This window comes from Enhydra lutris, unplaced genomic scaffold (genome assembly GCF_002288905.1).
Source record: "Enhydra lutris kenyoni isolate GAN:26980312 unplaced genomic scaffold, ASM228890v2 scaffoldscaffold32, whole genome shotgun sequence".
Lineage (NCBI taxonomy): Eukaryota > Metazoa > Chordata > Mammalia > Carnivora > Mustelidae > Enhydra > Enhydra lutris.
The window spans coordinates 7,126,856-7,151,781 of record NW_019154116.1 but is presented as its reverse complement, the minus strand read 5'-3'; the positions used below and the strand labels follow the sequence as shown (position 1 = coordinate 7,151,781).

At 47.8% G+C, this 24,926-nt stretch overlaps 1 protein-coding gene across 1 annotated transcript in view; it reads left to right on the top strand.

Moving 5' to 3' along the window:
* The window catches only part of LOC111153426 (semaphorin 5A), a 463,009-nt gene that overhangs the window by 304,917 nt on the left and 133,166 nt on the right, over positions 1 to 24,926 (top strand). Inside the window, exons 9-11 of the mRNA XM_022512436.1 lie at positions 9,234 to 9,519; positions 12,578 to 12,713; positions 19,008 to 19,212. Coding sequence (XP_022368144.1) covers positions 9,234 to 9,519; positions 12,578 to 12,713; positions 19,008 to 19,212 — 627 coding nt within the window. The remainder of the gene's footprint in view (positions 1 to 9,233; positions 9,520 to 12,577; positions 12,714 to 19,007; positions 19,213 to 24,926) is intronic.

Sequence of the window (24,926 nt, the reverse complement as noted above, 5' to 3'; positions counted from 1 at the left end):
CCCTGAGAGCAGATGTCGCCTCCCAGAGCTGCAGGCATGGCCAGAGTCACTCTTTCGGGCTTGTCCGGGGGACAGTGAGTGAGTTCACTTTTGGCAGAGTCTACACAGCACATTCCCTCCTGGGCTCCTCTGCTCTAGGGGCTCCATGGATGGACATTTGCTAGAGCAGGAAATTCACGGATGAGAGGCAGCCCTCACAAAACGAGCCAAGTACAGACAAGTGGTGCCTAGGAATTGAAGTGTGTTTTTGTAGGAAAAGTCAAGTCTTTATCAAGGAAAAGCTCAGGAAACTGGAATTTTAAAAAAATCACGATTACCTAGTTAGCAGCTAGTTTTTTTTTTTTTAGATTTTATTTATTTATTTGACACACAGAGACTGAAGAGAGAGAGATCACAGGTAGGCAGAGAGGTGGAGAGAGAGGGGAAGCAGGCTCCCTGCTGAGTAGACAGCCCAATGTGGGGCTCGATCCCAGGACCCTGAGATCATGACCTGAGCTGAAGGCAGAGGCTTTAACCCACTGAGCCACCCAGCTGCCCCTAGTTTTATATTTTATTAAATGGGCATCTGGGGAGATGCTTAAGAGGGGTGTCACTGTGAACTGTGGGCTCTCTTGGGGACCGCAGCTGCGAGGCTAAGTCTGACCTCTAACGCGTGAGGTTTCCACTCGTTAGGGTGGTGAGTTGTGGGCTTAAAGCCTGCGAGCAGTCGGGGGACATGGGACCGAGCACGGAGAACAACCTTTTCTAACTGGTGGGACATCAGGCACATTGGCCATCTTGTGTGGGATGCAGGTCTGTTGGAAATTGTGCTGTAAACCCAATCTGAGCATCTTCATGGGGTCGCAGGGGCTCTTTGGAACTTGTCAGGTCGATGGGAGACTCCATACACGTGCCATCTGTAATCCTCCACAAAATCTTCCAAGGGAGATGGCACCGTCCTTATTTTACAGGTGTGCAAGCTGCCGTCAGAGGAACTAGCCCCCTGAACCAGAGCCACGAGGCTGATGGGCACGTGAGCTGGCATTTGCAAACACACCCACTCCAGAGCTAGTGGTCCACGCCCCCACGTGCTCCCTCCTCCCCTTCATTTCATCCACATCTTAGGAAATAGCAGCATTGTAATCTCCCTCCCTCTTCCTGAGCTCCACGTTTTTATGCATGAGCTACCACAGAACAGGGGCAGCGGGGACTCTGGAGAAGGCAAGGAGGGTTTCCTTATTGGTCAAAACTTACAAAAAGCAATGACACGGATGGGGATTACTGGAGTCAAAGTAGAAGAGCCTGTGGCATAATTGAAAACTGTCCTTCACGGGCACAGAAGTTTGTTAAGTGACAGGAAGGAATCGGTTCTTGTCGTGGTCTTTGCAAGCAGTGTCGTGCACTGATGGGTCTCTGTGCTGAATGCCTGAACGTGGCGGAGTGCAGAGTCCCTTCCGTCTTGTGGTGACAGCTCCGTGCTTGCCAGTCAGTCATTTGGACTTTCAATTTGCACATTTCCGAAGAGAATGGATGAATGAGCCGTTCTTTCCCCGACCAAGGTATTATGTGGCCAAAGGCACCAACTCGATACACTAAGTCATAGAGAGACTTGCGTCCAACAAACAGAAATCCACATGGAGAAATTACATCCCATTAGAGAGAATATAACAGATTGTATAGAAATTTTCTAGTACTTTCATCACCAGGAAGGAAAATGGTTCAGGGTATTGTCTAGAGATCATGAGCCATTGCCTTGTGATAGCCCGAGGTCCCTCCTGCCACCCTGGCAGGATTATAACATTGCTCCCTGTCCCTCCCAAAAGCGCTCCCGTTTGGCCCATAAATCATATTGTCATCCTGTTTATAAGATCCCCAGGTGTATGCGTTTCAGTAAATTTGTCTCCATATTGTTCTGTTAAAGTCTTTCTATCACCTCAGTGGCCTCTCACGTTTGGTCATGCGCTGCTACTTATTGGATCGCTGGCTCTCTTCTTTGGGCTCCTGTCTTGCCCTGGCCCAGGTCAGCTCAGGCGACAGAGACCACGCCGTCATTCAGGTTGACGTGTTCTAAGCGCGTAGTCTTACAGCCCGATACCTTTTCCAGCGAGCTCTCACATCTTGTCCTCTTCCTCCTCAGAACTATTTTATCAACATTAAAATATTTAAATTCAAGTTAATATGCCAGTTTAAAAAAAAAAAAAAAGAAGAAGAACGCCTGGCTTTTGATTCACAATTCTGGAGGCTCAATGATTTCATCCTTAGAAGAAGTGAACCACTGTGCTGAAAATATAATCAGGGAAATAATGAACATGGTAAATGGAAACTTTCTGTTTGGAAAATGTTCAAAAATACGTTTTTGTGAAATTAGTTTGAACAAATTGAGCCGAGGAGCGCGTGATATGGTAGATGCTCCCCGGAGAAGGGAAAGGTTGGGGAAGCTTTGTGCTTGGAACAGAGTGAAGGAGAACAGATGAGGGTGTGTTTGACACTTTGAGTGAGAGCATGTAGACGACAGCCAGTTAGCGAAGCTCCCCGAGACCTAGGGGGAGAGTTCCGAGGAGAGCCTCGGGCTTGCAGGGTGAGTCCTCACATAGGGGATGGCCGATGTCATTCAGGGAGAGATGGCACGGGTCCCCTTGGTACTGGCTGCTCCGGCTAGAATCAGCAAGTTTATGCAAACACCACATTTTCTTTCTTTTTCTCTTTAAGATTTTATTTATTTGACAGAGAGAGGCACAGCAAGAGAGGGAACACAAGCAGGGGAAGTGGGAGAGGGAGAAGCAGGCTTCCCGTCCAGCACGGAGGCTGATGCGGGGCTCAATCCCAGGACCCTGGGATCATGACCTGAGCCAAAGGCAGATGCTTAATGACTGAGCCACCCAGGCGCCCCATAAACACTACATTTTCATGAGGTCACATTCCTGTGGAAGCAAGAAGGAATCAAGTTGGCTGGTACCACTTTTCTGGTTTGACGCAATGGCTTTCTTTCTGCTGGAGGCTCAGTGAGTGAAGGACTTGGGGATCTGAGTGTCAGCAGTGACCACCCAGGACACGCTTGATGCCCCATCCCCTTTTTCCCTAGCCACTGCCATCACCACACCCACAGGAATGTGGTCATCAACTTGTCTTTCAGACTCTTCAGTGACCCTCCAGGGGCAGCCGACATCCCAGCTCCTGTCTGGGTCTCTGTCCTGGCCTTCTCCTTCATTCCGACATAAGCTTTGTTCCATTCCTGGCCACTCTTGGGGTCTCCTCGTAGCAGTGGTCTCTCCTGCTCTTGACCTGGTGGTCCCTCCCCAACCCTCCAGCTGCCTTTTCTCTGATCCTTTCCTTCTCCAGTTCTTAAATTCACCTCGCCGCTGGTGGTCTTCAGTGTTCTTGTCCTCATTGTGATGGCTTGTTGGTCTCTCTGGTCTGTCGGGTTTGTTTTCCTCTCTCTGCCCCGAGGGCATGCGCTCTGTCGGTTGCCACCGCACACCCCGGCCGTGGGTGGTGGGCGAGAGGAGGGCTCCGGGGCTTTTGGGGCTCTGTCTACGGCACCGCCCCCGTATTTGGTGCCACATCTGCCGAGAGCAACAAAGACCCTAATTTAGTATACAGAATGCAACGTTTATGATTTAGCTTGTTAAATAAATACTGATAGGTTTACCGATATGCGTGTTTTTGTTAATCTACATATTTTTGTATATGTGTATATGCTTATTATTTATATCTTAATTCGCATATGTAAATAAATGGTGATCTGTATTTTGATGATTAGCCATCAAGTGCTGAGCACTTGTCACTCTTTGCCTTTGATTCCCCCCATGATCCATGTTGGGTGGTGTTACTATCACTGCTCAACAGGGCACAGAATGTGGGCTAGGAAATAACTTAACGGAGTTCACACAGCCAGTAGGTGGCAGTATTGAGCCATATATACATACACACGTCTCCGTACGGTGTGTACGTATGTGACGCGCGGACATGCATATACACATACACACATACAAACGTGTTCTCTACCCACCTGTCTGTCTTTTACTGGAAATCTCGGGGAAAGCTTTAGTACATCAATGGCTTTAAAACCACATTGTACTTAATCTAATTCAATTTTAGTTAATTATCCATGCTTACTAAATACTTAGATGAAATTAGTTTACTTTGGAACACTCTGCAGCAGATTTTCATGTAGGGGTAATGAGGGAAAGAATGTGCACAGAGAGAGAGGGTATGAAATCTAGATATATATACGGAGATGGTTTTGGTAGTGACTGACATCAACAAATTAAGGAATTTGGCTCACTGTGTCCTGTCTAAAGACGGTTTCCATTCACTTCTTTCCTATTTGTGGAGTAGCTTGCACTCAGCAAGTATCGTCCTAAAATTTTGGTCACCTTTAAGCTTAACATTTGCACGTTTGATTATTCACTGTCATTATGTTGAGTCCTACTAGATATAAATTAATTAAGAGGGAAATCAAGAAGGGCACCTGGGTAGCTCGGTTGGTTAAACAAATGTCTTCGGCTCAGGTCATGATCCTGGAGTCCTGAGATCGAGTCCCACATCGGGCTCCCTGCTCAGCAGGGAGTCTGCTTCTCCCTCTGACCTCTCCCCTCTCATACTCCCTCTCTCTCTCATATAAATAAATAAAATATTTAAAAAATAGGAGGGAAATCAAGAGTAAGTCACAAAGTAATAATTATAGGCACCATTTATTAGAATCATACTGCGTACTGGGCTCTTTAATCCTTATGGCAAAGTAAGTCTTTTGTGCCCTAAAATGTCATACAGGATAAAGGCATGTTCAGATGTCCATGCTCCAGCCCAGGGTTTCAAGCTGGGATGGGCAGAGCCACAGCCCACATGGGCTCCATGCCCAGACATCTAGTCGGACTTTGGCCAGTGTATTCCAACGTGGCTTTTAACTGAAAAAAGGATTTATGATAGATACTGATTCTAGTAAGACTTCTGTAGAGTTGGCAAATTGGGATTCCTTTCTGTCTTCAATACCCATCGGCATTAATTTGGACAAATATTTCTGTATCAGGAAATTATCGATGATGGGTCAGTCATCAGACTGAACCACCAAACACAAGGTACCTCCAAACGGATGCAGGAGATGTTATATTAGAAAGAAGGCAGAACGGAAGTTTCCATCTGGAGGCTTACCATCTGGTTTTGCCTGGTCAGAATCTTCTCCAAAATGTTGAAGCTTTTCTTCTCATTACTCATGTTTATTATCTCATGGATCTCTTCTCTTACTCCTGTCTGCATGGTTGCTAATGAGTCAATGTATAAAATAAAAGTTCCTTTATCGTGAAGTATTATTTCCTCTATGGCAGGACCTATCTTGTACGATGCTGTGTAATGCATGACTTTCCGTGTTTTCCAAACATGAGAAAAAACAGCTTCTCCGTGCATATATTTATAATGAGCTGACAGATGCGCATGTCTTTTGTTGTGTTGTGTTTTCCTGAATTGGCGCACACCTTCTCTTCGTGCGTAGCTCTAATGACAATGAAGAAGAAAGGACCACTCAGATCTCTCTTCCACGCACTCACGTTCGTCGTAGACAAGAAGGCAGGGCCTGATTTATGACTTGTTCAGTTCACTCAGGAGTGACAGATTAGTAGTTTGTGGTGAACTGCATTTTAACAAGAGACAGAGCTTCGGTAATGGGAGGGAAACCGTATGCGTCTTGTTACACCGCCTAGCAGGACTCAAACGTCCCCCACCTCCAGATGTATATCTGTAAATGCGGGAGATATTTGGCCGTCTGTCTAATAATTATTCCGGCTTTTTTATTGTCTTTGGAGAGGGAACAGGAAGCTGGCTGAGTTTCAGAAGGCTCTGCTTTCCAGGAAACGGAGCTTCCTGGTTTTACGGCAGGTCCCGCCGTCGGGGACCTGTCATCATCCTGAAGGGCCATCACGGGACAGCACGATGGGTTTTCAAGGGTCCGTTAGCTCCCTGACTAAGTGACCTTCGCTGTGTGGTGCGTTTGAGACAGCATCTACTACACGCCAAGCACAAATTCTCCCCCATGTTCTCAGCTGGAGAAAATGTGTTTGAGCATTTCTGTCTAAAGTGTGCTTTGTCGCCCTATCATAGAATTGTGTGGGGGGGGGTGGGGGGGAGAGCCATTAGAGGCTCTCGGTGGAGAGAGGAAGCTGTGGGCTGCTCCGCACGGTATTAGCCAGTACCCCCCTTCTAGGACGCATCTGGGTGAGGCCGGTCGATGGAACAGACAGTAAACGTGCTAACAGTCGCTCGCTGGCTCTCTGGGGAGTGGTGGCGCCATCCGCAACATCATCTCTCGAGCTGGGCAGGTGCTTGCCAGCAGTACTCTCGCCTAATAAGCCCTTGGACTGCGGGCTCCTTCCTGCTGCTTTTTCTTCTCGGTGTCGTTCCTGATGGCCCTCGTGGCTGCAGGGTAAATTTCGTCTGGGTATTTGTCTTCCTGTCGTCCTGCTCCCCACTTTGGTTCTAAAGCGTTGTCCACAATATGAAGTGTGATTCTTGGATGTTATTAATATAGTCAATTATTCTCTTGCAGCCACTGTTTTTTGGTTTTTGTTTTTTTCCATCATAGTGTAATGGTCGGAGCCTAGGCTCTGTGGTTGCACTGTCTGGATTCAGGATCTGACCCCCCACCCCCACGTCCCCCGTGGCTAGTTGTACAAATGCGGACAGTTGACTAATAACTAATAACACAGCACCTACCTCTATGATTTGTGGGGGTTTAATGAGCCTGTGAAAGCGAAGCTCTGAGTGTAGGGCCTGGCACAGTAGCATTAATCCTCTGCAGATATTTTTTGTAAATTATAGACTAAACTTTGACCAGAAGAAACCACGACAGACTCGTTTATCTTCGCAGCTTCTCGTTTTCTTGCTCTAGACTTGCTAGAGACACACACTCTGGTCTCCAGCGGTGTGTCCTCAAAGTAGTAGTAGGAATCGGTCTTTGTGAAGGTGTTTGATAAACTGTGGACTCGGCCTGCGTCTCACCCACATGTGCTGGTGACCGTGACCCCAGGCTGGTCACATCCAGTCCTGTACCTGCTTTCTTTGTTTTCTCCATCTTAGGTCGGCTCTGTGGTTGCTGTTGTCATGATGGTCGTGATAATTTTTGTTGCTTGTGTTTAGTGTAATGATCAAACTGCAGTCCAGTTGTGGAGCCTGGGTACAGGCCGTATTCTGAAATGATTTAGTCTTCTCTTTAGAATTAGACATAGAAGCGAGTATTTTCTTTAGAAACCAAATATAGTTTTGTAATTGTTCCCTATCTTTGCTTTGAAGATCTTCTTCAATGAGTCATTCTTTTTTGGAGGCTCACTGAACACAGATTCAAAAATTTCCCCATCATTTTGCTGTATGTTCCCCAAAAACACAAGTCACCTCCTGTGTCTGTGAGCATCTCTCTTGGATATGAAAGCATACTGTACAGAAAATACATCCAACTTCCATCTCATATGTTTTAATGCAATCGACTTTCCTTTATACCCACTCCGGGCTAACGCAACAGTGATCTAATAGGATGTTTGACAGCTTATAAACAAAAAACAGTCCTTATTGAAGTCTCTGTTACTTGATGTAATTAAATGACTTAAGAACAATATCATGGACTGAGAAGAAAACGTTGCATGTACAACATACACGACCTAGAGTCGTTCTTACACCTTTGCGATGTAAAGTTGAATTAAAATGAGACATTTTGTGATGATATCAAATATATCTATTAATTGAAAATTGGCAATGGGTTTTTGGATAGAAGAGTAGTAGTTGGGGCTCCTGGGTGGCTCAGTGGGTTAAGCCTCTGCCTTCGGCTCAGGTCATGATCTCAGGGTCCTGGGATCGAGTCCCACATCAGGCTCTCTGCTCAGCGGGGAGCCTGCTTCCTCCTCTCTCTGCCTGCCTCTCTGCCTACTTGTGATCTCTGTCTGTCCAATAAATGAATAAATAATCTTAAAGAAAAAAGGAAGAATAGTTGTCAATGCCACCTCTGTGTCTACATTCAGATTTGAGGCGAGCCTGTTGTCCGTCTTACTTTTCACATTAAAGCATTGACTTGTAGCCAGACTTTTAGTTGTCCTGCCAGTAGCATGTCTGTTGGTATACACTGATCAGATCCGACCAAGTACAAGGCCAATTGAATTGCCCGCGAAAGCTAATTGTCCCTGAAATGCGTTCTTGTGGATATAGTGGTTGTGTGTATCTTTCCATTAATTTTGAACACGAAAGGTTATTGCCATGTTATCGTAATGGTGCCATAAAATTCAGACACTTGCTAATTGAATAGAAGGCCCCTAGCAGTAGAGGAAAGAGTGAGAATCAAACCAGGTGATTAGAATTTTTAAAGATAAATGATCAGGCATCTCCGTGTCTGACGAGCTATCATTTCGATCATCAGTGGGCTCAAGTAAGAAGCTACGAAGATAACACTTAGAAGGGTATATGTGAAATTCAGTTGACAAACTCTAAATTTCCAAACACCTGAGAAGCTTGGTGATTAAGTACATATTTTGCCATCGTTTTGTCATTTTGGAATCCCTATTTTTAAGCTAATTCTGAGACGAGGAAGCTGGAGGGTAATGACCCCATCCCCATACCCTCCCCTCTTTCTGTGTGGGTTTCCCAGCCACCCCAAAATAAGAAAATAAGAGCTGGTCCTCACAGTTCCATGGTCTCCATAGTAACTGGAATTGCTAAAGCGAATTCAGGGCACTAACCTGATAGTTTCAATGTTTATTTCAGTTTTCACAGATGAAAACCATCTTCAAGCTCTCACTGAAAGCACATAAATTCTGTCAGTCATATTCCTGCATACAAGTATGATGTAAGAATTCTGTCGTCTTCTACACATACAAACATGATACCAGAGCCCTATATTCTGAATCGCATCGTGTGTTTAATCTCGTTTTCTCCCACGCTTTCTGAGGGGCACGTGAGAATGTGTAAATGACTAGTGTATGTTGCTTTCAAGCGTGTTGCAGATTTTCGACGGCATTAATGTTTTCCGACTTGAGTGCTGCGTTCACTCGGGATGCTTACGTGTGGAATCATGCAGGCAGTTTCTCGTCACTTGGAACTTGTGTCCTAACTTCTGCCCTTAGCATAGATCACTAAGCTGCTCACGGGGCCCCCATTCTTCCCTCAGAACCTGGTGTTGTCTGCACAAACCCACGTCACCTTGGACAAAATACCAAGGAGGCCAGACTTAAAGAAAACACTGGATGAACGTTTACACTTTCCTTCTTTTCTCTGGCCTCCAGAACCAAACTTCGTGTCGTCTTACGACATCGGAAATTTCACCTACTTCTTTTTCCGAGAAAATGCTGTGGAGCACGACTGTGGGAAAACCGTGTTCTCCAGGGCTGCCCGCGTCTGTAAGAACGACATCGGGGGGCGGTTCCTGCTGGAGGACACCTGGACCACGTTCATGAAGGCTCGCCTGAACTGCTCCCGGCCCGGGGAGGTCCCCTTTTACTACAACGAGCTGCAGAGCACGTTCTTCCTGCCCGAGCTGGATTTGATCTACGGCATCTTTACCACCAACGTGTAAGTGACTGGGAAGAAATTTCTGTCCCTGCTCCTCTGTTCATGGTGAATGAGTCTACTGTGCTTTGACCTTTGAGGTTGGAAAGTTGCTTTAAAAAAAATCTTTCTTGTTTTACTGGGCTAATGGCCAAACAAATGTTTGAATATGAATTAAATATTAAGCAACAATACTGTGATTTCTGAGACTGGTATTAGGAAAATAAGGTGAAGCAAAAAAGTTTCAATCTCTCCTTAGGTAATTGTCACATCAAATTAATTTAACTATTAATTTCTCATTCCTGATTTGCCAGTGTGTTCGGGACACTTTCTGAAATGCTGCTAAATGATCAGAGGCATTTTCTTTTCTACACACAAGTCATGCATTTCTGCATAATGAAGGCGGTGTTGTCAAAAGAGTCTGATCTCTGAGATAATGTTACTCAGGCCTGACTCTCTGCTCATATGTGAAATGCACATTCTGTCTTTCCTGGGGCTACGTTTTAAACCATTGTTCCCAGAGATGGCTAACTTGGGCAGGTATTTCTAAAATGATGATGATACTCTTAAAATATTCTTGAAAAACTTATAACGTCTTTTTTTTTCTTGAGGGGAGATAGGCTTAGCTCCAGAATTGGCAAAATTTGGATGAGGGAAAGAAAGCATGGAAAGTCTCCTGGTCTTTCTTTCACTCCTCGTCTAGAAGAGTGTGGCGTGACCCACACTTATTTCCTTTCCTTAGTAGCTGTGCCCTGATAGGATCCCAGCCCACGCCCAGGGGTGACAGATCGCCTTTTCATACGCAGACTCTGGGTTCCCGTTTGCCGGTGGTAACGGTGGTCCGTAGCATAAGCTCTGCTTTGGACCATCTTTGAAATCTTTAATCTGGCGACCTAACAGTGTGTAAAACACCTGAATCAGGGTGGGTTGCGAGTGCTGATAGGGGGGACGGGGTGAGTGGCCGTCCTGGCTAGTCTGGGATTGTCCCGGTTTCAGCATGGAGGGTGGCTCCACGTCCTGGGAATCCTTCCAGTCCTGGGAGTGTCCGGGGAGCCTGCGGAAATTGCTGGAACCTCACTTCATTGATCTTCCTTCCCTGTTACTCTTTCCCTTGCTCCCCTGCTGAGTTTAAATGCTGACAGCCGCTTGAGAGTAACATTCGCTGCACGAAGAGTCTTCTTTCTGGTGTGAGGTTAGAAGACTAAGACAGAAATGGATGGCTCCCCACCCACCCATACCCCACTGTGACCATCGTATTGTAAGCCCAGTTTTCAGCTCTGGAGGTTATTTTCCTTCCTTGATAAGTTTCTTTTAAAAAAATCAATTTACAGTTTCTGAAGTAGATTTGCTTTCCAAAACCTGGTTTAAGGAATAGTGTTGGCTGCCCAAGATGGATGACCAGTTGCTGAGCTGACATCAGTTTTACGCACAATGGGAGCCTGGCTTACTTAGCTGTTCATTTCCCTGGCTCTGGGCAAAAACGAACAATTTAAAAAGTCATAGAAGTACCACGTCTCGGCCATTCCAGTGGTGAATGGCCAATTCAGATACTCAACAAAAATAAGTTTTAGACTATTCTAGATGATTGTGTCCTGTCAGAGATGCCCATCGTGGTGGAAATCCCCCAGTACATAACGTCTACACTAGCAGAGAGAGAATGACTAGATCCTCCCCTCCTCGCTGGAATACTTCTTATCCCCAGGTCTTGGGAACAGCTTTCTGCTACCTCTATTACTAGTCCCACAGTGGATGCTGCCTCTCCTCCTTCTTGTGTCTCAGCCTTGAGCTTACCCTCTGGACAGATGACCACGTTCCTAACAAGATTTGCTCCGAACTGAGAGAAAGTGATGATCACGGGCAGTTACGGCCTGGCTCTGTGTCCTGGCTCTGTGTCGGAGGCTGTCAAACTGTGGCTAAGCACTCCAGTGCTTCAGCTCATGGTTCTGGTTTGCCTCTCTGCCCGTCATGGTCTCTTAGCCCTGGGGAATGGGGACAAAGCTCACTGTTGCAGCTCCTTCTGCCCCACGACTGTGTGGTTGTCTCAGCCCCTTGGCCGTGCGTCGGGCGGGAGAAGGGCAGTCCTCCTGCACTGTGGGCTCTCAGAAGGTTCTACTGTCTTGTTCCTGGCTGTCTAAAAATGGCGGCTCCCAGAGCACAGAAATCAGAGCTGTGCTCGAAAATACAGACTTACTTAACCAGACAATATTTTGCTGTTGCCACACTTCATAAGAAGGCACTGCGCTCCTGAGAATCTCCCCTTACAGCCCCCTCTGCGGAGCCTGAACTCAGATTTGAGGTTTCAAGATTTCCTATGTCACATTTTTCTCTCTGACCCTTTAAATTGAAAATTCTTTTTAAATTAAAAAAAAAAAAAAGGTAGGATAGGGTCTCTGACAGGTACTTTTTGCAAAATGCTTTTAGTTGGTTATTTTTTGAAGGCTTAGAAACACAACTATCTGAGGTTTTATTTTTTTATTTTATTTTTAAAGATCGAATGTATTTACTTGACAGAGAGCGACGGAGACAGCGAGAGAGGGAACACAAGCAGGGGGAGTGGGAGAGGGAGAAGTAGCTTCCCCCTGAGCAGGGAGCCCAACGTGGGGCTCAATCCCAGGACCCTGGGATCATGACCTGAGCTGAAGGCAGAGGCTTAACGACTGAGCCCCCCAGGCTGCCCACTATCTGGGGATTAAAAACCAAGCAGCAGCAGCAACAGCGGCGTGCCCCAGTGGCGTCTAGAAGAACTGGAGGAATGGTTGGGTCGAGAGCCACCCTGGACTGGGGACAGGCTCTGGCCCCTGAAAAGGCCTCCCGTGCCCGTCTTCACAGTCCTCTGTCCCTCTAGCTGCGGCTGAGTGGATGCGTCCGTCCGGCAGCATTAGAAGTGTCGTAATTGCTAAACAGTCTTGCTTCCACCCCGAAATGTGGGCTTCCACAAAGGAACGGCAGAGGCACACCTGTCTCTGTCTCGACTTCATCCTTGGGGTGTTGGCAGATGGTGATCTTGAGGTCATCGGAAGGTGCGCAGCGCCCTCGCAGGGCTGTCTGACCTGCCTCCCTTCTCTCTTCCCCGGCCCCCCAGGAACAGCATCGCCGCCTCGGCCGTGTGCGTCTTCAACCTGAGCGCCATCTCCCAGGCCTTCAACGGGCCCTTCAAGTACCAGGAGAACTCACGCTCCGCCTGGCTGCCGTATCCCAACCCCAACCCCAACTTCCAGGTAATTTTAAGGGGGGCATTGGGGCAGTCGCTCCCCTAGAAAGCAGCACCCCGTGTAGACAGGCTCGGCTTGCGGAAGGGGCGACGCTTTGTCAGCGGACATGCCCAGGCTGAAAAGGGCCTTTTGCCGGCTGGGATGCCTGAAGCTGAACTGCCAAAGGCCAGCGTGAAGCGGCAGGCTGGGCATCCAGCTTCAGTGATTGGTAATGACGGTGGGCTTTGTGTCTCCCAAGATGTGCTCCCTAAGGTTCGCCACCGCCATGGATGGGGCCCAGGGCACAGAGCAGGGAAGAGGCACAAAGAGAGTGAGCGCGCTCCCTGGGGACTGTGGCAAGGCTCCCTGTGGCGTGAGCGGAGGCCTTCGTGCAGCTGGGGTGGGGGCAGCACAGCCGATGGAGGCCGTGAGTTTATGAGTCACAGAATCACGGAGGTGTGAGCTCGGAGCGCCTCTGTACGTCGTTTGCCTCATGCCCCGATTTCAGAAGCAGCGGAGGCCCAAAGACGTTACGTGATCTTCTCAGGTTTGCTCGGTCCGCCGGTGTAGGGGTCTGTACAGGTGCCTGAGCAAAATACCACCCACGGGGCTGTGTGAGTGACAGACCTGTGTTTTGTCACAGTCCTAGGGGCTGTGAGTCCGAGGTCAAGGTTCTGGCCAGTTCAGTGTCTGGTGAGTGCTCTGTTCCCAGCGTGAACACGGCCACCTTCTCACTGTGTCCTCATGTGGCCGCTCCTCTGTGAGGGGGAGAGATGCTAATCCTGGGGGGTCAGGGCCCCACCCTGGTGACCCCGTTTAACCTTCATTACTTCCTTAGAGGCTGCATCTCCACTAAGACAGGCACACCGGGGTTGGGCCTTCAACCTGTGCACTGGGGGGGGACACGAACTTTCAGTCTACGCAGCCTCCCTTCTGACGAGAAGGCTCCTAGCATCACCGTCCTCCCGCTCGGGGTGTACTTTTTAGTGGCACCAAGTTCTGACTCTGCGGTGGTCATGTATGGTAGCAACGGTGCCGGGATCGGTAACCAGCTCTCCCACAGAGAGGGGCACCGAGCACAGTGCGGATAATTAGGCCAAGGACACTGTCTGGCTGGCAGCTGAGCCTGGATCGCAAACTGGGTCCTCAGATGTGAAACCCCAGCCTCTTCTGTCTAAAGGAGCCTCGGTTACCCCAACGCGTGAGTGCTAGAACCACCCTCTGGACCCAGGCCCCCAAGTTCAGGTTGGTTGATCAGCTCAACACACTGGCTTTTGAGAAAACTGAGAACGCGGAAAGGCTCCATGATTTTACACTTTCCTTGGGCCTTGGCAGGAACCATTCAGCTCTAATAGTTTTGCAAAAGGGTTTTTTTTAAACTTCAATTTTTCTTTAAGAGCATGAGGTTTGAGGTGGATGGGTGGTTTTTACCCGCTCTTTCCTGTTTCCTGGTTTCCTTGAGCATTGCCTTAACATCTTCCTTCTCTCATTCTCACCGATCAGACGAGAAAGGTGGGACACCGAGGCACAGGAATATTTTAGGGACAGACTTTGATAATCCTGATAAGGTGCCTTGCTGACTGTAGAAGGTATTAGGAGAGGATGACTCTTTGGGCCCCTTTACTGGGTGCCTTCTGGGTGGCACACGTTGTGTTAGATGTTGGTCATAAGCTTCTTGCCGTCTCTGCTCCGCAACCCTGCAAGGTGGGCGATGTCATCCGTACGTTAGAAGTTGGGAAACTGAGGCGTGTGCGTATTTTCCCAGTCCCGCTACTGAGAAAGTCCGGTACTAGACAAATTCCTACTACGGGTCAGGGGAGCTAACGGTTCAGCAGGAACCAAAGCTCAAGTAGCCCCAGCCCTTAATAATGTCAGTATGAACTCAAGGCGGCCCCTTTGCCCCTCTGCTGAGTGTCTGCACCCGGATTCCACCCTGTCCCCCAGATGTTGCTGGGGGGCAACGTAACTGTTCATGAAATCCCTTTGTAAAACCCTGAAGGTGAAATCGATCATTCCATTTAAGAAAGTTCTTGGTAAAATCCTGACGGTTAAAAAAATTAACAAAGATGCTCACTCTATTTATAAGATACTTTTAATGCCTTGGTGTTTCTGTTGCAAAAGTCTTCACAACGAATAGTGACTTAATAAGCCCGTGATGCCTTTCCACCTCCAGGCAGTGGATAACTTTTAGGCCCTTTGTCTGGATGTATTTGTAGCCCACAGCAAAATCCCTCCTTTCCAAAGGCCACGGGCGTCTGGTTTTATAATGCCAGTGTCGCACGGAGGGCTCACTCACGTTTATGAGATGGGAGTAGGTGCCTTCAACCAAATGAAGCTTGTAGAGATGTGGCCCGCATTCCAGGCAGGAAGCTTGCTTAGCTGGGCTGAACTCCGTTCGGGTAGAATTTAAGATTTCCAGGGAATGAAAGTTACAGATGATGATGATTCCTTACGTAATTTCTGGTACAAGTAAGTCCCAAGGATTTTCTTTCTGTTTACCATATTTGATGACCGTGTTAGCGCAGGCGGCCTGACTGACGCTCATGAGACCGTCTAGCAGGCACAGGGTGGGAATACACTTCGAGCCAAGGATCCCTCCCCAGTCATGTATAAACAGCCTTCTGTTTGCGGTAACCAGCGGTGAGAAGTGGTTTGATTTTTTTGATTCTTGTTTGCCTCCTGACATTTGGAATTTTATGCCACACTTGTAACTAGAACCAGCAAATTAGTTAGAGGAGCAGAAGTAGGCTTCAGGTTCAGGAGGAAGACTGGGTTAGGAGGGACAGTGTATCATTTTCCTAGATTTAATACAGAAATCTCACTGTTGAAAACAATAAAACAGTGAAAAATATTTAATATTTGTATCAGTTGCCATCTAGAAACCACCGTAGGCAGTGCCAGTCCCCGAAGTCCTCCTGGCCCTGAGTTTCCCAAGGAAGAGCAGTGGTCAGTAACAGGAAACACCATCCAGACCCAGTAGACAGACTCCAGAATTTTCTCTGCAGTTTTGATAACCACCAATCAGAAAGGATGGAGCCAAAATGGAAAACAGACCCTTAAGAGTGGCCGGGCAGATAAGAAGGCCATTGCTAGAGCAAATGAAGGGGTTGGCTGTGTCCTCAGGACCTTCTGATACGGATGGGAAGAAGAGTACCGTTCAGATCCGGCACCTAAGCGTGAAGCTGGGTGACCGTGGACTTTCTGCATACGCCGGGTCTATCGTCTTGGAGACAAACAAAAATGCAAATATTATGGCATTAAAGAAATTAGGAGAATGATGACCCGTATTACTTTTGGAAGCATTTACAAGACAACCATTGTGGTTTGCAACACACTTGAGGACGATGATTCTTGTATCGTTTCCCTCTTGCACCGAGTCGTCAAGGTGTCACGCCGATACCGCGGGAACCCAGTGCATAAGGCACGGCTAGAGAATTTGCAGCCCATGAGAGAGCTAGTGGTTACTTACGAGCCAATAAATATATACTATAAATCTAAATAGCTTTCAAAATAGTTGAAAAAGAATCCTTGGGTGAGCTATTTATTATAGACTGGCAAAGTAAACCAAGACGTTATATGATTCAGCTCAGTTCTGACACTGTTTACCAGAACGTCACATCAGATCTCACAGGGGCAGGGATCAGCCCCACGGGGCTCCCACCTACCGCCTCGCCACTTCAGGTGCTGATCTTAATTAAGTCCAGGTCGTCACCTGGGCTTCTGACCTATGGCTTATCAATGGAGAGTTCCAATGACCTCCCGTCTGGGTTCAATTAATTTACCAGTGGGGCTCGCAGAACTCAGAGAAACATTTTACGTACTCGATGACCGGTTTATTATAAAAGGACCTAACTCTGGAATCACCGGCTGGAAGAGATGCACTGGGCCAGGTCTGGGGAAAGGCACCCAGGGTGTAGCACTACTCCTTCCAGATCTGCACGTGTTTTCCAGCCTAGAAACCACCTGAACCCTGTCCTTTCGGGGGTCTTACGGAGGTTTCATTACATAGGTGCGGTTGATTAAATCATTGGCCATTGGTGATTGAACTGAACCTCTAGCTGCTCTCCCCTGCCTGGAGATCAGGGGTGGACTGAAAGTTCCCACCCTCTAATCACAGGACTGGGTTTCCTGTCAACAGGCTTCCATCCTTAGGTTGGGGCTTACCTGGGGGCGTGGCCTGAGCATCACCTCATTAACATGACAAAAGGCACCTTGACCAATCTCTGCACTTAGAAAATTTCCATGGTTTAGTTTAAGGAGCTCCGTGTCAGAAAGAGGACGGAGACTAAATCCGTATTTTGTACAGATCACAATATTACAGTGGCAGTTCTGGTTGATGACTTCAGATAAGGGGACCAAGGTACAAAGGACAAAGGCAGATCCCTGGTCCTCCTACTACCCAGCTCTGGCTCACCAAGGCCTCCCAGGTCTCGCAGACCTCCGGATTCCTCAAGAGCAGCACAAGGTCTTCCGTTTTGTGCTAGGACTCCCAGTTTTTGTGATGCCAGTTTTTTAAAAAATACTGTGTGTACGACACAAAGCCTGGGTGTTAAACTTCTCCCAGCAAGTAGACAGCTAAGGGCCACCTGGGTTTCAACGTTGCTGTTGATTTCAGGGAGAGAAAACTGCCAAACCCGGAGTCCCTCTCGGCATGAGAGCTCACCGGGGTAGGCCTCAGACCAAGTCTGGGAGAGAACTTTTATCTGTCACAGTTCTGCTGGCAGGCAATGTCCCTGTTCCGTTAAGTGCTACCGTTAAATAGGACGGATGGGGATCTCCCAGCTCAGCCCCTGCCCCACTAGCAGCTGCTTGTGTATTTACCTGCTGGTTCCGTCCTTTACTTACTCATGCTTTTCCCCTGGCCGCTGCGGCTCAGTGGACCAGAGAATTGCTGTCCTCCGACAAGACGGGTTTGCCACTAACTGAATCGCTTCTCTGTGCCAGGCACATTCCTTTTTTCCCTAGCATTTCCAAGTGCTTTCAGTTAATTTACAAATGCCTTCCGGTGATGATCTCCCTCGCCCTCACCACTGCCCTGTGGAGGGAGCGGAGCAAGTGTTTTGTAGATGGAGACAGGCCGAGCGGCAGCCTTGCCTGTGGCCGCGTGGCTCCCGGGGGCGCAGAGCTGACCGCTCACCCGACTGCATGGGTCCTGTCATTGGGCAGACAGGCTGCCCCTGCAGGGGTGTGACACGAGTGATGCTCTGGACCAGCTTTGGGATCTGTGTCACTCTGCTCATCTCTAATTGTACAGCCGGCTTATCACTTTACAGCAGGTAGAGAACTTTGTTTCAGGTGCTCCCAAAAGATCATTCTTTTAAAAAGGCCGTTTCCATCCTACAGTTTTGCATCTCTCGCTTGTTAGGAAACCAAGCACTAGAGAGGACGTGGGATGAACGGTAGTCTTGGCTGGTTCCGACAGAGAGGGCCATTTCCATCGACCTTGCTTATGGGAAGTTCTGCCTACAATCAGCCTTTGTGGGCACTAGGATTTAAGCTTAGAAAAGAAAGTAGAAAGTTTGGGGAGGATTTTCTGATGGTGTGCTCTGCCCCACGCCCTTGCCAAAATCCATCCTATGCAGGGGCTGCTCGCTTCTGCACACCACAGCTCTGAATTCAGTTCTCAGCAATCACCAGGCCTGCTCTCCATCCTCCACCCCTACTCCCCAACCCTCACCCCCCACACACTCCACCTCCCAGACTCCTCTTCAAGACAGTGCCTCCATTGAAAGTCTCTCTCCTTCCCTCCTTCTTTTACCCTCCCCTTTCGCCATCTCCCATCCTCCCTCACCCTGTTTGGATCAGGAGCACAAAACAACAAGGGCCAGGTGAAAAAGACTGGAATCAGATTACAGCATTTATGCGTAAAAATGGCCCAGTTCTATCTCGTGGAATCTGTATCTTGCTTATAGACTCACCATTCCAGTAGGGAAGGTACTAGATCTGTCGGATATTCCTGACAGCTGGGTCTTCCATTTGAGGACCTAGTTTATCGGACAGACAGGATCGTGGGCACGTGGCCAGACAGCTCCCACGTGACTCAACAGGTGATGGGGAGTGCACCTGTGTTCAAGTTAAAGCCAGTACTGACTTCTGCTTTATTTTTAACATCCGATCATTCATTTAGGATAGAGTTTATGAAGACTCCCCAAATGCGATGAGTTCAAAGGTAGAAGGGGAGGGACCCCAAGGACGGGGAGTTCAAGGGAAATGGAGAAACGCCTGTGTTTGCATAAGGCAGTGACTGAGCCTCTGTGTCCCCTCCAGCCAGGTGGCAGGACCAGCCATGGGTGTCCTGTAATGACCTGATTTCCCTTGCAGTGTGGCACGGTGGACCAAGGCCTGTATGTGAACCTGACAGAGAGGAACCTGCAGGACGCTCAGAAGTTCATTCTGATGCACGAGGTGGTACAGCCGGTGACCTCGGTGCCCGCTTTCATGGAGGACAACAGCCGCTTTTCCCACATGGCCGTGGACGTGGTACAGGGCAGGGACATGCTGGTCCACATCATCTATCTGGCCACAGGTAGGAGTGGGCGCCTCTCCTGAGTTTTTGACCCTCTCTTGCTTCCGTGTTTTACGTCCTAAACGTGCACGTTCAGTGTCAAGCCGTGAGTCTGTCCTCCCCTAGCAAGACCCACAGAACAACCTTGTCCTCGTCACCCTCTGTGCTTCTCATGGGAGGAAACTTCATCTTACTCTCTTTTTTGCATTACCTCGGTCCTAGTTTTACTCGCAATGACTATGCCTGATGTCTTCGCTATTATTTCTTTACTACTCACAGGATAAGTCTTTTCTTGCAAGACCATTTTCATTGGGATAATTTAAGACAATGGAATTTGTTAGAGGACGTTTGTCGGTTGTGATATTATTCTGGGATTGTCACTGGGATTTTCGTTTGGTTCAAAGCAGTGCTCTACAAGACATTCCTGTTGCGAGATGTAGATACAAGCATTGGGGGAATATGTCCAGGGGCACAGACAACACATTGTTTTAAAAAAGACACAGGCTACACTGTTGATCAACTTACCGAGCACATCTGAACGTGTCTGGTTTCCAGTGTCACCAGCTGGAGGCAGGTCCTGTCTTGGAGAGCTCAGGGGGCCCGAGGTCAGCCCCAGGGAACATATCTCGGTTCCCACATCTGTCCAGCTAGGCCCTGTCTTCAGATTCTCCTGCACAAAGCCCCCCCACATGGAGCCCGCCCCCACACCTGCATCCTCTGTCCTCACAATTCCCCTTGGGTATAGTATTTTATACCCATCAGTGGGTTGGTTCTATTCATAAAGGCACCAAGATTTATTGAATGTTTACTATTTCGTGGTTCATGGGAGCCGTGATGGGTCAGAGGGGAGCAGACTGGAACGTCCTCCTCTGCTGAGGACAACACGTGATCAACCAGTGGGAAATGACAGGGAGGTGTGACAGGCCTATACTGTGCATGTGAATAGAGCTGTGGGCCAGCGGGAGCCAGGGTGGCTCCCGTCCTTGGCTGGTGAGGGGCGGGGGGGCTCTCCTAAGAGGTGATGTGGAAGCTGAGAGCTCACTAAGGAGGAAGACTTGGGGAACATCGAACGTACGGGAGTGGTCAGCTTTGGGCAGGGACACCGTGTTGTCAGGTAAGGTAAGGACAAAGACGTGACCTTGAGATCGCCAAAGGGGACCATTGGTGCCCCCAAGGGTCCGTGTGATGGAGGGCTGGGGAGGCAGTGAGGCGGCGCGTCCACGACAAGCAAAGCTTCGAAGAGGACGGATGCGGCCTGCGGGACGGGGAGGTGAAGTTTGCTGCTGTTGCAGGAGAAGCAGAGAATTACCGATGTGGCGGGTGCTTTGCTCACTACTGTGTAGGAACACATCGCGGCTCATTTTCTGCCGTTTTTATGCTCAGTGCCCGCAGGGTGCCTGGCATATGGTAGATTGAAGAATGAGCGAACTGGATCGTTCCAGAAGTTTCCCTAGTTTTTCTTCATAAATGTTCTGAAGGTTGGAGCCACAGAGAACAGAGTCTCCTTGGGATTCCAGGAGGCTTTGAGTCTCTCTTATCGGTACCCGGAGGGGGACGGTGAAGGGGAGATGATGTGGTCCCAAGCAGGCCTTGGAGGGGCCGGGCGGGGCAGCCTGAGGCTTCAGCTTGAGAATTTTGACCTCTTCCTTGGCCAAGGCTGTAAGAAGGCGAAGTTTGCTTCCTTGGTTTATAAGATCCGTAGTGAGCTTCCGAGCATCTCTAACGGCAACGGCACTGTCCCGTACTTCATCTTTGACCATGTCTCAGTCAGTTCAGGCTGCTGTAACAAAACACCACATAGCAGGGGCGAGGGGTGGGGGGAATTATAAATCTGTTACTCACCATCGTGAATGCTGCACGATCACGGTCAGGGAGCCGCCAGCCAGTTTCCCCGTGAGAGTTCTTCCTCGTTCACAGAGGCCGTCTCTTCTCTGTGTCCTCACATGCTGGAAACAGATCATCTCTGTCTCTTTTTTTTTTTTTTTTTTTAAGATTTATTTATTCCTTTTAGAGTGAGAACATGAATTGGGGAGGGGCAGAGGGAGAGGAAGAGGAAGAGAGAGAGTCCTCAAGCAGACTCCTTGCTACGCAGGGAGCCTGACTCAGGACTTGATCCCAGGACCCCAAGACCATGATTTGAGCCGAAGGCAGACAACTGAGCCCAACTGACTGAGCCACCCAGGAGCCCCTTCATGTATCTCTTACATCACTGATTAATTAACATTTTGAAGGAAATACCTTTTTTCCTAAGTTTTTATTTAGAATAAAATTCATTTTTAAAAGGTATTATTTTAATGGTCCAGCCTAGGGGTTTCCTCTTTATTTCCCAGGAATTGAAATGTGGAATGGAATAATGAAAGAATAGTCTGAAACACCAGTCTCTTTTCACTAACCCTGCAAGGAGCTGATCAACTTCCCGACAAGCAGATATGACAAGGGCTAGAGATTCTGACTTAAAACTCTGAAGGCTTATGCCAATGCAGTCTTTTATTTACATCTTCCCAGCAGACTTCCATCCAGGCAAGCCAGGAACAGCCCTCCCCTTTGACGGTAAAGCTGATACCAAGCACACATGGCTGGGGTCCTTCCAGTCCCACCACAGCTCCTGCCAGACCTCGTCCAGGAGTTTGTGAACGCTCGGCTGCTGGAGCGTGAGTGTAGCATTCCGTGCGAGCACACGTGAAGCAGAGTGCTTCCTCACTTGCTAATAAAATCAATTTGCTATCTTGGGCTTGGGAATTCAGGTCTGGTGATAAGTTTATTCACTCCCCTCTTGATTTTACTTGAATTAACAGGACCTGGAGAAAACCTGCCAATGGCCATTTGAAAGTTGGTTTATTTTATTTGTCAGTATTATCTAAAAATCGAAGTGAAATAGACCTTGTTAATAGTGCAGTTCCTGGTGTTTCTTGCAGCTCGAATGGCTTTTCCCTGTTGGCCACCACCCCACCGAGTCAATGGGCTTTTCCCAGACATGTCCCTGGTCTGTTAGGGGCTGTTCCCTTTTCTCTCTTATTGGAAATCCAGCCAGGGCTAGGCTCATTATCTGGGCCATGACTATGCTGCTGTTTGATGAGCTATTTTTCTGAAGGTCTTCTTAGAGCAAGAGGCAAAATGGCAAATGGTAATACCTTTAGAGTACTTATGCCTGGGGACGCCTGGGTGGCTCAGTTGGTTCAGTGCCTGACTCTTGATTTCCACTCAGGTCGTGATCTCAGGGTCCTGGCATCCAGCCCTGTGTCAGGCTCTGTGCTCAGCACGGAGCTGGCTTGTCCCTCTCCCTCTGTTCACCACCCCCACCCCTGCTCGTGAATGCACTCTCTCTCACTCTAAAATAAAATTAATAATAATAATAAATAAAAGACATATATATGCACACTTAGACTTTGTAAGTGACTGAGTCTCACATCTGTACAGCTGCTCAGCTCCCCCTGCAAAGACAAAATGAGAATCGTGTGGACTGCTCATGTGTTCTCTAATTCTTCTCCTCACCTGATTGGTGAATAGCAGCTCCCTGGCACTCTGTGTCTGTGCTGCTCCTTGGCTGGCTCTATCCTTCCTGCCTGCCTCCTACAGGTGGCCGTGACTCGGGCTCTGCCCATAGTCTTGGTGGTTCTGTTTCATGCTGCCTCCCTGGAAATACCATTTAGTTTTAGGGTTTCCGCGATCCCTTCCAGGATGAAGTGTACTACTATCTTTTTACTTTGTCTCCATTCCGGTGCGTCTCTAACTGAATGTGTGTCTTTACCGCCTAAGTCTGCTTCTGCTCCCTTATTCTCCCTTGTTCTTGTTGAGGCAGCAGGTCCTGGAGATTCGAACCCTCTGCCACCGCTACTAACCATCCATTTTATTTTTCCGTAACTATTTATTCCCCCATTCCCAACTCTGACTATTCTACGGGACTGTTTTAAGCCAGTGTTTGTTTGTTCAGCTCGAGAATGGCTAAGACCTGGATTCTGATATAGTACAGAGAGCTGGGATTTTATACACACACACACACACACACACACACACACGCACACACACGCACACACACACGTACACGCACGCACGCACACACACACACACAGGAATATGTATTTAGAACAAGAGATGAACTAATAACTAATGACAAATTTTATTTTAGTTTTTAAATTCTATTTTATTATTTTTTATGGAAGCATGGTTGATATAGAATGTTACATTAGTTTCAGGTGTACAACATAGTGATTTGACAGGTTTCTCCATTATGCAGAACACTGGGATTTCTAACTTGTCCGCAGGTGAACTTGATGCTGGGCATTTCTGGACCATATTCACGTGGTGCTGTTCTGGATGAAATAATAGTTTTCTTGACCTAGACCCTCTCTATAACAGACGTACCTTACCTTTCTCTGTGGTGTGACACCAACAGCGTCGTGATTGGTTCCTAACTGTTTGTGATGCTGATATGAAATCTGTTATCCAGCCTGAGCCTAATGGATATGTTTACTGTTTGTTTCAGTAGCTGCTGGTATGATTTGCTAACTAGTTCACAAAACATCTGGGACTTGATTTGGAAGAAAATGTTTAAGATGCAGCAAACTAGTGCAAAATGATTAAAATAGATCACGTAATGGGGCGCCTGGGTGGCTCAGTCAGTCGGGTGTCTGACTCTTGACTTTAAACTCAGGTCATGATCTCAGGGTCATGAGATCGAGCCTTGCACTGGGCTCGGTGCTGGGCATGGAGCCTGTTTGGGGTTCTCTCTCTTCCTCCCTTTCTGCCCCCACCCCCGCTCGAGTGTGTGCACTGTCTCTCTCTCTAAACACACACATACGCACACACACGCAATATGGCAAAAAAAAAAAAATCAGAAATGATCTCTAATAAGACTTGGAGGTCTTGATGGGGCAGGCAAAGTTACCAGGAATGATTTCTCCAAAATAAAGGAAGATTGAATCTGAAAATTTCAAGACCCACCATGTTTGAGCAATATTGATTCAGAGTAAATGAACATGGCATGTAGCCAGGTTAAGTTTTAAATTCCAAGGATCAATAAAGCATTGGCATTCAGGAGAAGGAAAAAAGTTAGGAGGCCCCAGAATACGATCCAGCTACATAAATCTCTGAAACATGGTCTAAAATATTCTGAGAAAAAGAAATGTGAGTCATGAAAATTATGCTCAACCAGGATTAAAGGGAACAGGCTGACACTCCCCCAAATGAGAAGATCTCAGGCATCAGAACACCAGGGGTGTCTTTTACAAGACAAATTCCTGCCTCGATTCAGCCAAACACAGGACGGAGAAGCTTTGAGAAAGAAAGGAAAACAAAACAAAGCAAAATACAGCAGTGGACATCTCAATACCAGATTTCTAGCAAAATGACATATATAATAATAGGAGGAAAATGAAACATCACTCAAGGGTTTTATTCTAGGCTAATCCTCCCTTCAGAAAGAAAGTACGGGGAGAATTCAGGGATACAACATCTCTGATTCTTACCTTAAGAACAGAAAACCTTGGGGTGCCTGGGTGGCTCAGTTGTTAAGCATCTGCCTTTGGCTCATGTCATGATGTCCTGGGATCGAGCCCCACATCAGGCTCTCTGCTCGGCGGGAAGCCTGCTTCTCCCTCTCCCACTCCTCCTGCTTGTGTTCCCTCTCTTGCTCTGTCTCTCTCTTTCAAATAAATAAAATCTTTAAAAAGAAAACACACAAACAAACAAAAACAAAAGAACAGAAAGCCTTGATTTCTAGTCAAAGGAAAGAAAAT